This window comes from Leptonychotes weddellii, chromosome 16 (genome assembly GCF_054177405.1).
Source record: "Leptonychotes weddellii isolate Sample4059 chromosome 16, ASM5417740v2, whole genome shotgun sequence".
Lineage (NCBI taxonomy): Eukaryota > Metazoa > Chordata > Mammalia > Carnivora > Phocidae > Leptonychotes > Leptonychotes weddellii.
In genome coordinates this window covers 48,257,122-48,268,490 of record NC_138384.1, presented here as the reverse complement: position 1 = coordinate 48,268,490, position 11,369 = coordinate 48,257,122, and the positions used below count along the sequence as shown (strand labels likewise).

The window sequence follows — 11,369 nt, the reverse complement described above, 5'->3', positions numbered from 1 at the left end:
ACGAACCATGAGAGACTATGGACTCCGAGAAACAGAGGGTGTTAGAGGGGAGGAGTGGGGGGGGATGGTTTAGCCCGGTGATGGGTATTAAGGAGGGCACATACTGCATGGAGCACTGGGTGTTATACGAAAACAATGGATCCTGGATCACTACATCAAAAACTAATGATGTATTGTATGGTGACTAACATAACATAATAAAATTTAAAAAAATTTTTTAAAAAGAGTAAAAAATTTTTGATTAAATTTAAAACTTAACTCAAGAATTCCGTCTTCTAGGTAAAACTGAAAGGAAGTCTCCCAAGATGGCAGAAACAGAGCTAGGTAAGAGAGTCGAGCTTCCTGGGACATACAGTCATTCACCTGTGGGATGAGACGTCCTTGTGCAGCCATGAGTTATCCACCCCTGGGAAAATTCTCGAGGATGTCTGTCTATCTGTTGGTGATGCCTGAAGGCTGTGGCTCAGTACAAGGTCTTCCGAGGTGGGGAGGATCAGAGGCACAGCTCTGCCACCTCGGTAGCTGGGCCACTTTGGAAATAGTACTTCAACCCTCTGACGTTCAGCTTCTGCATCTGTAAAATGGGCATCACATGTAAAAAACGTAGTGAGCTCTCCAGCACGTGGTAGGAACTCAATCGATGGAGACACACTGAGGCACCAGAGAGTGTCTCAGGAAACCGTGGGCCCTCTTAACCCCTCACCTCTCCCCAGGGACCACTGGGATCACCCTCATTGTCATCTTCATCTTTCTCTTCCTCCTTGGAACCTTCTTCATCTGGAAATACACCCGATGTGGTGAGTTCAGGAAAACAACAGCTAAATATTTGGGAGGAAATGGGAGAAATAGAATGGGGAAGTAACACCACAGGGTTGATCCTGTCTCTCTTTTATCCCCAGGGGCAGCTCTGGACAAGATGACCAAACGGTAGAGCTACTCAGAGGATCCCATATGCCCATACTTAACTCTTCCTCCATTGCTGCCTTGACTACTCAAGACCTTCTTTCTTCCCTCAACATTTTATGTGGCCCCAAGCAGCCCCAGCAACCATCCTGTGTCTCTCCATGTCCTCCCTTCTTACAACCACCCTCCACTTCTCACTCAGTGTTCTTTCCTTGGATCCTTTCCTCATGGACCACACTGCCCCCAACCACTTCCCCTCCTCACCTCTCAAGACTTTGCTGAGCACCCGAATGACTCAGGGACCCCAGGGAGGGGTGTATGAGTGTCGAGTAAGTGGGGGGGACTTTGGTTTACACATGATCTTGCTTGGCACCTCACCTCCATCTACCCACAATGATCCCGATTCCTTTTACCTTTACCAATTTCCTTTACCTCTAATGCTTCACTCTTTCTTTTAGGTCCCACTCTAAGGAACCTGAAGAAGTGGGGACAAGTATTCAGCCTGAGAAAGAAAGTGGTGGTGGGTACATGTGTGTGTGTATTTCTATTTGTGTGGTGTGTGCACACACGTGTGCTGCTTGTGCTCACGTAAGCATGTGTATTTGAGCGTGCATGTGCGACCGCATGTGTAGGTGTGCAGGGATGCATGTATGCATGTGAACATGTGTGTGCATGTGTGTGAGAGCATGCATGTGTAGACATGTGTATGAGTGTGATGTGTGTGTACATGTGTGGTTTGCATGTTCTTGTGCATGTGGATGTGTGTATGAGTATTCATGTGTGCACACGCGTGTGTGCGTGCAGACTTAACCCCGGAGCCTAGGGGTGAAGCAACAGCAGAATTTTTCCTTCCCAGATCCACCCGCAGCTATGATGAGCTGCTCTCCTGCCTCAGTGAGTTTCCGCTGTGGCCATTTCCCGTCATCCCCTCAACCCAAGCTCTCTGTCACTCCCTCCAGTTTTGTCAATGGTTTGGGCCTCTGCTTTCCTCTACCCCCACCCTTGCTCTACTTTCCAGGACAATCTGGTCTGAAATTTTCTGTGCCTTCTCTGGCCAGGGGACCTTCATCCCATCACTTGTCCTTTCTGGGGACATTTCCCCATGTGACATGGGATGCACATCACCTTCTTTCTGGGATGAATGGGATGATTTAAGGAGCTCAGAGCCACACGATGATCAGTAGGATCCCAGGCATGGTGTAAGCATTCAGTGCTCCTGAAGCTGCTATTATTATAAACTATCTGTTATAATCTCGGGCCAGTGACTTTCCCTCCCTGAGCCTCTGTTTCTTCATCTGGACAATGGGGATAATGTGCCCCACCTCTTCATGCTATTTATGAAAATATGGCAACCACCTACCATGAAGTACCTGCAAACTACAACCTGCAGTTATCAATAATGACCCTTATTGTTTCCATTTACACTTCAATTTTTTTTAAAATGGCGGCAAAATGCATATAACACAAAACTCACCGTTTAACCTGTACAAGTTAGCAATTGTTGGAATATTCACAATGTTGTGCAAAAATCACCATTATCTAGTTCCAGAACATTTTCATCACCCCAGAGGAAACCCCACAGCCTTTAAGCACTCTCTGCATGCCCATACCCCCACCCCAAGCACCTGACCACCACTAGCTTTCTGTGCCTAAGGACTGACCTATTCTGTACATTTCAGGTTAACACTCTCTTTGGTGGCTGTTTGTATGAGTTATCTATGGTTTCATAACAAATGATCCCCAAACACAATGGCTTAAGGCAACACTTATGATCTCACGGTGTCTGCAGGTCAGGAATCTGGGTGTGACTCACACTGGTCTCACAGGCTGGCATGAAGGGCTTGGCCAGGGCTGGTTCAGGCTTGGATTTGTTTCCACACTCACTCACTCAGGTGGTGGCTGGCAGGATTCAGTTCCTTGCTGGCTGCTGGCCAGAGACCACCCTGACCATGTGGGCCTTTCCATAGGACAGATCATAACCCAGCAGCTGGCTTGATCAGCATGAGTGAGGGACCTGAAAATAGACAGGTGTGAACAAGACGGAAGTCAGTCTTTCACCACCTAGTCTGGGACACGAAGACACAGGACAGCCCATCCTTTTCACTTAACTCTGTTTGACAGATGCATGTCCCTAGGTCCCACCAACCTTCAAGAGGGTAGGGGACTGCACCAAGACTCAAAGTGCAGGAGGCTCTTTCTAATACAGCTGTCTACCACACTGTTGTTACAAATGCTAAATCTTCACAATCTAACACTCTTTCCCGGGAATACTTGGTCCTTTTCTCCTTGCTTCCCTTCAGGATAAAACATCCCAGGTCTCAAGAGCTGAGGAACCCCATGGAGTGACTTATGCTGAGCTGAACATCAGAGCCCTAAGTGAGGGTCCCTCCAGCCAGATGGAGCAGCCTCTGGAAACCTGTGTGTACTCAACCCTTAAGGCATAGCCAGGAGAGCACCTGGAGCCTGGGAAGGAAGAACTTCCAACAAGGGGATGGACGATGGAGAGAGGACCCTTGAGGCACTAAGCAAATGGGGATCCCTTTCCTCAAATCTCCAATGAAGACTTGTTTACTTCTTCTAAAAATTTATTTTTTTTAAATAAGAGGTATCATTTGTGTAGAGTAAGATGCACAAACCTTATCTCTACCTGTCTCCTTTGGTATAACCACTGTCCAATTAAAAACAGTATTTCTAGCACTCCAGAAGTTTTCTTTGTGCCACTCTCCAGCTAACCACCCTTCCCCTGAGATCATTCCTTTTTTTGACTTGTATCGCCTTGGATGACTTTTGCCCCTTCCTCATACGCACCCATATACACGCAGTACACCACGTGAATTCTTCTGTGTGGGCTGCTTCCATGCGAAGATGTTGTTTCTGAGGTTTATCCCAGATATTACTCACATTGGTACCTTCTTCCCTTTTTACTGCTCAGTATTACTCCGTTGCACGTTCATGCCACAATCTGTTGATCCATTCTCCAGTGGAAGGACACTTGGGTTGTCTCCAGGCTGAGGCTTCTATGGGTCAGGTTGCACGAATACTCTTGGCTATGTCTTTGACATAGCCTGTCTATGACAGGCACATATGCAGGTCTTCCCCTGGATTATAAATAGTGGGACGGCTGGGTCAAAGAACAGGTGTATGCTTCATTTCATTAGACACCTGTCAGCAGTTTTCCAGAGGGGTTGTCCCACTTCCTGCTTCCTTCCTGACAAGCGCTCAGTGCCTTTCTTGACTGCCACTCTTCTGCTCCCACTCCCTTCTCTCCACAAAACTGCCGCCATGACCTTACACAAGTTTGTGGGCTTGAGCGAGCCTTCATTGTGGCTTGTGACCGCCAATTATTCTCACTCCTGGTATTTGTGCCTCCGTGTAATCCCCTCCCCTGGTTTTGGAAACTTGCTTCTAACCTACAGAATATAGCAAAGGAGACAGGATGTCACTTCAGCAGTCGTGTTAATGAAGAATACAACTACCATCTAGACAGCAGGCTCTTTCCTGCCTTCTATGATTGTGCACTTGCGTGATGATATGAGTTCCCCATTTTGGAGAAGCCCACTTGGCAAGGAACTGAGAATAGTCTCCAGCCAGTAAGGAATTGACTCCCGCCAACAAGCATGTGGGCTTGTGTCATATAATAAAGAATTTGGCTGATCTTTGTCCTTGGCTCCGGGGAGGTAATCTCTAAGTACTTGGAATCTCTCGAGTAACAGGAGCATCTTTGTTATTCACAGTGGGTGCCTTGTACCACACCTGGGTTTATGTCAGTGAGATGCCCCAGGATGGGGGCTGGTGATGCCAGAAAGACCAACCATGTGATTACAGGGTTACAGCCTTGACCTCTGGGGATGAGAGGGGGCTGGAGACAGAGTCAGTCATGTGGGCAATGATTCAATCAATCACACCTATGTAAGGAAATTCCGATGAAAACTCTGGACATTCGGGGAGCTTCCTGCTTGGTGACACATCCTGAGAATACAGGAAACTTTGCTTTGGGGGCCCTCTTAGACTCCCCCATGTGTCTCTTCATCTAGGTGGTCTTGATTTGTATCCTTTATAAGAAAAACTATAATCATAAGTATAGTGCTTTCCTGAATTCCTTGAGTGCTTCTAGCAAGTTAATGAATCTGACAGGTGTAGTAGGACTCTCCAAAATTTTAGGTATTGGTTCAGAGGTGCAAGTGACTCTGGAACACCTGAGCCTGCAGCGAGGACAGTCTTGTGGGCACTGCATCCTCAGCCTGTGAAGTCTGCTAACTCTGGGTGGTTCATGTCAGAATTGCACTGCAGCTTGGAAGTGGATCCTTCCCCAGCTGAACCTTCAGATTAGACCCCAGCCCTGGCTGATATGGTGATGGCAGCCCACAGAGGATCCTGCTCAGCAATGCTTGGGTTCCTGGCCCCAGAAACTATGAGATAGTGAAGATGTGTTGCTGAAGCTGCTGTATTTGTGGTAATGTTATTACACAGCAACAGATAACCAAAATGCTGAAACCCTCATGTGTACCCTTCCACACAATGAACCTGAGACAAGGAGGCACCTTCACCACTGCTGAGGGAGCTTCAGATGGTTTTCTGGAAAGGGAATGGGCTTCTGAGACAGAGCTGGATTCCAACTCCTGCACCTGCCTCTCCCACCTCTACGTCTTTGCACAAGGGAACCTGCCCTGCTGCCCCTCATTTTACATATTTCCCGTTAATTTGCTTCTGCTGCCCGAATTTCACCAAATACGATTTGGCAGGAAGCCCGCTGGTTCACCTGCATCATGAACTCAGCAAGTTGGTCAAAATGTAGGTAAACCAGGATTTACATTTTTAATTTGCAGAGACACATTTTCCTACCTAGAGACAAAATCAGTGAGGGTGGTGAAAAAAAGAATGGAAAGCTGCCATTTCAGACCTTCTGATAATTTCATTTCCTGGCTAAGTAGGAGCCTGTGAGTAACACACAGCTTTTCCAGGAGACAAAAATGATTTTGGGTATAGAGACCATGGCTTCACAAAAGCCACTGCAAATCCTGAAGAACGTGGCGCTGTGCCCATGCATGATGGTTATTCGAGGATGGTGCTGTGAGGTTTGTTTCAGCAGGAATTGGTCTGAGCTATTCTGCTGACATGAAAATGTATCCCACGACACTGACCTCTGCTTGTGCAATAAAACCTACTGATTAATAGTGTTGCTCTGTAACCACGGGTCCCAGAGGTCCTGGAGAGCTTGGTGCCAGCTTCTCAGCATTATTTACTGGTAAACGTGGGAATGATGACCCTCCAGAGGCCTCTGCCACATGCCCGTCATGGACTAAGAAACCCCAGCCAAGGATCTGAGGGGCTTTGCGAGTGACTCCTGACCCAAGACAGAAAGTCCATCTAGGAAGTTGTGTGAAAGGACAGAGATCTTTTTGCCTGGGATACACACTCTCAGTTTAATGCTAGACAGCTGCTATATTGTATTCTTCTCCTGCAACACACAATATTTGGGTTCTACAAGTCTGCTTTAGCAACTGAACCTCACTAGCACAGTTAGTAAAAGAACTATTTGGTGGGGTGCCTGCCTGGCTCAGTCGGTAGAGCATGCGACTCCTGATCTCGGGGTTGTGAGTTTGAGACCCACAATGGACATAGTTTACTTAAAAAAAAAAAAAAAGGAACTATTTGGCTGTAGTCCTTAGCTCTTAAGACAGTGGGCAATGTTGGGGTGTCTGGGTGGTTCAGTCGGTGAAGCATCTGCCCTCAGCTCAGGTCATGATCCCAGGGTCAGGAGGGAGCCTGCTTCTCCCTCTTCCTCTGCCCTTCCCCGCCATGCTCTCTCTCACTCACTCGCTCGGTCACTCGCTCGCTGTCTCAAATAAGTAAATAAAATCTAAAAAAAAAAAAAGACAGTGGGCAATGTCTAGCAACCTGAATGTCTGTCCAGGATTTTCCAATATTCTCAACAGTGAAGTACCTTCATCTCCTCGGAGGAACCCTTCAGGCTCAAGCCTCAGGCATTTGGAGGGGGCGGGGGTCCACATGCTTGATGCCAGAAATCTGAGAGAGATGAGGACTTTCTGTGAGCCAAGTCTTTGACGCTCAGTGCGTAAGGAGTATGTTGCAATCAGCAGCACCAACGTTTTCAGAACGCGGTGTGGAAGAAGGAACTGAAAAGTCAGAAAAATCATTACTTCCCACACTCTAGATACAGGGCAAGGCATGGCCACCCCAGTTCCTTGCTCACCTGCAGACGGCACAACCCAAGAAAGGTGCTGGAGAGGCTGACAGTGACATGCTGCCATGATCCCTAAGCTACTGTCACTCCTCTCAGTAAGTGTCCCGGAGCAACATGGTGGGACCATAGAAACAACAGAATTGGTAAGAGGTTTGGCCTGTGGATGGAAAGAGAAAACATAACATTGGCTTTGGTTTAATGAGTGCATACTATGTATCAGAAATCTCGCTGAGTACAATGCATACATTACCTCTAAACCAATGCATTGGAAATTTCAATTACTCTTGTTCCGAGTTCTTGATTTCTGCTGAATGCCTTTGCTACCTGTACTTTATTGGTTTAATGGGTTTTGCTTTTAATATAGACTCAGTCTTTTTTGCTTAAAGAAAAGTGCTTACATGGGGCGCCTGGGTGGCTCAGTCGTTAAGCGTCTGCCTTCGGCTCAGGTCATGATCCCAGGGTCCTGGGATCGAGCCCCGCATCAGGCTTCTTGCTCAGCAGGAAGCCTGCTTCTCCCTCTCCCACTCCCCCTGCTTGTGTTCCCTCTCTCGCTGTGTCTGTCTGTCAAATAAATAAATAAAATCTTAAAATAAAATAAAATAATAAAGGAAATTAGCCACAATCCACAACATCAGAGACTAGCTTCAATAAGCTTTCTTGGTGACATAATCAGAAACTCTACAGGAGTGCTTACTGCATGCGATCATGTAGTGCTTATTTAAAAAAGATTTATTTGAGAGACAGCGAGCGTGCTTGTGCAAGAGTGGAGGGGAGAGGGAGAGAGAGAGAGAGAATCTCAAGCGCGCTCCACCCTGAGCACAGAGCGCCACACAGGGCTCGATTCCACAACCCTGAGATCACGACCTGAGCCGAAACTAAGAGTTGGACGCTTAACTGTGCCACCCAGGTGCCCCCATGTCGTGCTTTGATTGTCCTTTCTTCCACCTAAAATCATCACACATAACACAGACGGGATGTATTCCACATTTGGGAAATACCACTCTGATCCACCCCCCTCAAAAAAAAAAAAAAAACCCCAAGGGAGAATGAGGTCCACTTTTATAGAGGAGGAATCGAATTTGAGTCTGCAAAGTGAAGAGATTTGCCTCGGACTGCACAGGTTTACCACCTGTGTCAATCTCAAAGGGAAGCCAAATCTCAACCCAGACTGCCGAGCTCCAAAAACGTTTCCGCTCAGCCACGATGTTAAATTAAGAGGGACACATCCACAGGGTCCAGCGTATGGAGCACTCCAGGCATGTCTGAAAGGATTCTGGGGTTGGGAAAAGCCTGAGGAGGTAGACAGGAGTGGTTCAGAATGCTAGACTTGTACCTCAGAATGAACTGTTTTCCAGAAACCAACAAAGCTCGATATCCACAAAACGTCAGGGGAGGAGGACTTGCCTCCGCATGGCCCTCTGCACTCGGCTTCCTGTTACCGCCATGGTTCTCTGATCCCAAGACTTCAGGCTCCTCCCCAGAGCACCCCTAACATCAGAGGCTTGCCTTGGGAAGACACACCTGTTTGTGTCTAGAGAGAACACAGGACTGAGTTCTGAGGACTCTGCTCCTGCACACAGTCCTTGTGGGGCCTTGGGGAACGTGTGTCCATAGTTACAAGTTCCCTCGTCTTTCAGAATTACTTTCATAATCAGGTTCAAGCGTGCGTGGCCAGTCCATGCTCAAAAAATGATCTTTTTATGTTTATTATTCCTTGCATCATTCATTCTCCTCTGGCTGAGTTAGGCACTGATTCCACTTAGCATCCCTTCCAGAGATCTTCCCTGGGCAGGTGGATGAGATTTTCACTCCTTTTTATGGCTGAGTACTCTTCTGCTTATGTATGGATCACGTTTTGTTTATCCACCCACCTGTTGGTGGTCGCCTGGCTTGTTTCCACCTTTTGAAGGTTCCTGATCTTCCTCACGTCAGTGAGATTAACCTTTTCCTTAAAAAAAAAAAAAAATTTATTTGTCAGAGAGAGCGTGCGAGCACAAGCAAGGGGGAGATGCAGGCAGAGGGAGAAGCAGGCTCCCCGCTGAGCAGGGAGCCCGATGCTGGACTCGATCCCAGGACCCTGGGATCATGACCTGAGCCGAAGGCAGACGCTTAAACGACTGAACCACCCAGGCGCCCCAGATTAACCTTTTCTTTTTTGTGTTTGTCTTTGAGAGATAGTGAGTCTCTCCTAGTGGATTTCCTGTTCCCCCCTAAGCAACGAGGCCTCTGAGCAGCGCCCTGCTGAAGACTGAGATGAGATCCCATGAGATGTGCTGGGGCCTGTGAGCGGGAGATAAGTCCCATGTAACCTGAGGGTGTGTCCCGCTGCTATCTACCAAGCTCTGCAAAGCCCTCAAGCCCCTTCGAGCTACCAGAGCACAGGCCACTGAAGGAGTTAGACCCGCGTTTCTAAAAGATATTTTTTTTAACCCCATGTGGACCAGTTTTGTGTCTTAGCAGTGAAAAGGGGACGTCACCAGGTCTTTGTGCTGAAAATGCCTCCCTACCACCACAGTTCTCTGATCCCAAGAGGTCAGGCTGCCCCACAGAGTGTTCTTTACATCACCTCCTACATCCCTCACAACACCTCCCTCAAAGGCCTTGGGACCGGAGTGTCTGGGGGAGTGCAGGAGAGGGCTGATGAAGGAGGGGCTTGGGGTTGCAAAAACTCCGAACTTTCATAGGCCCCAGAATGCCCCGTGAGCCAAGAGAGTGCCCACACAGACTTCTCAGTCCTGATCACAAGTCCCTCGTGAGGTGTTCCATGCTATCGAGAATTTATTTTCAGACTCCCACTTTCTCTGGGCATCTCACATAGCCCAGAGATTTTCTGAGTCCCCAGACTTTACAGGCTCTTGCAGGGAAGTCCTTGAGCTCTTGCCCTTCACTTTGCTCTTCACTGCAACACGAGGCTGCTATTCACAGATGGTCTCACCTGCTATGCAGAGAGAAGTGACTCCTACTTCCCACTCAGTGTGGTCAGTCAAGAGGGAACAGGCTCTGTACCGCGGGTTCCTCTCCCTCTTTGCCAAGCACAGCAGGATGAACAAAGATCTGGGCTCCCAGGACTTTGGTGCTCAGAGACCAGGCTCAGTGCAGAGCTCAGGTCATGCTGCTTCCCAGGCAGGGGGACTTCTAATGCATTCGGGTGTCCACAGACGTGTGCTCTGACCACCTTTCTCCTTTTTTCATTCTCTGTGGATTCAATGACTGTGAGAGTTTTCAATACCTTAAACACATCCATTGTGCTCCCTATTTTATTGTGGTAAAATATATGTAAATAACATTTACCCTCTTAACTCTATCTAGTACAGTGGCATTTAAATGCATTCACAATGATGTGCAGCCTTCACCCAAAACCTTTTCATCATCCCCAACACAAACCCTGTACTCATTAATCAATAAACATTTTTCCTCTCTTTTTCCCCAGCCCCCTGATAACCTCTATTCTACGTTCTGTCTGCATGAATTTGCCTATTCTAGGTACTTCGTGTAAGTGGAATCATACAATATTTGTCCTTCTGTGTTTGCTTAATTTCACACAGAAAAATGTTTTCCAAGTCCACTTGTTCTGTAGCATCTGTCAGAATTCCATTCCTTTTTTTTTTTTAAGGTTTTATTCATTTATTTGACAGAGAGAGACACAGCGAGAGAGGGAACACAAGCAGGGGGAGTGGGAGAGGGAGAAGCAGGCTCTCTGCTGAGCAGGGAGCCCGATGTGGGGCTCGAACCCAGGACCCTGGGATCATGACCTGCGCCGGAGGCAGACGCCCACGACTGAGCCACCCAGGTGCCCCCCCATTCCTTTTTATGCAAGAATAGTATTCCCCTGTCTACAGAGACCACATACCTGGTCTCTATCCATGTATCCTCTAGTGGACGCTTGGGTCTTTTCACCTTTTAGCTATTTATCACTTTTCTTTTCCAAAACATGGAGTGTAATATTTTTGACTGGCCTATGCAATTTTAGCGCAAGGGCCTGGTAACTTCCCCCCTTTTCACTACTAAGACACAAAACTGTTTCACACAGGCAAAAAAAAAAAGAGTAAAGTTCTTAGAAACACAGATCCAACCAGTATCTGTGGAATTAGAGCAATCTCTCTCTCCCAATAAATTCTGTAAACAGGCTTGATGTTATTTTTAAAGAGATCTTAGAACTCAGGCAAGCTGTAACCACCACATTTGGGTAATAATGGCAGGATGTCTGTGTTGGTCAGAGACTCACATTACCACTATCATCACTTGCAAGTTTCTTTCCACG

General features: G+C 47.4%; 1 protein-coding gene and 1 long non-coding RNA gene across 5 annotated transcripts in view; one reads left to right on the top strand and one right to left on the bottom strand.

Annotated features, from left to right (window-relative positions):
- LOC102743085 (T-cell-interacting, activating receptor on myeloid cells protein 1-like) overlaps positions 1-3,402 on the top strand; it is a 10,783-nt gene extending 7,381 nt beyond the window's left edge. The window contains exons 2-7 of one of the 3 annotated variants that reach the window (XM_081807713.1): positions 280-324; positions 714-797; positions 900-927; positions 1,362-1,453; positions 1,675-1,797; positions 3,204-3,402. In XM_081807713.1, the coding sequence (XP_081663839.1) occupies positions 280-324; positions 714-797; positions 900-927; positions 1,362-1,453; positions 1,675-1,797; positions 3,204-3,208 (377 nt within the window). In that variant the 3' untranslated portion in view covers positions 3,209-3,402. The remainder of the gene's footprint in view (positions 1-279; positions 325-713; positions 798-899; positions 928-1,361; positions 1,454-1,674; positions 1,798-3,203) is intronic. The other 2 variants (XM_081807714.1, XM_081807712.1) reach the window with 2 other exon arrangements.
- Positions 1,682-11,369, bottom strand: part of LOC115942344 (uncharacterized) — a 30,809-nt gene continuing 21,121 nt past the window's right edge. Inside the window, exons 3-7 of one of the 2 annotated variants that reach the window (XR_014141066.1) lie at positions 8,980-9,056; positions 7,118-7,265; positions 6,848-7,040; positions 3,712-4,001; positions 1,682-2,917 (exon numbers count right to left, since the gene is read on the bottom strand). This is a non-coding gene — a long non-coding RNA (uncharacterized LOC115942344). The remainder of the gene's footprint in view (positions 2,918-3,711; positions 4,002-6,847; positions 7,041-7,117; positions 7,266-8,979; positions 9,057-11,369) is intronic. The other variant, XR_014141065.1, reaches the window with a different exon arrangement.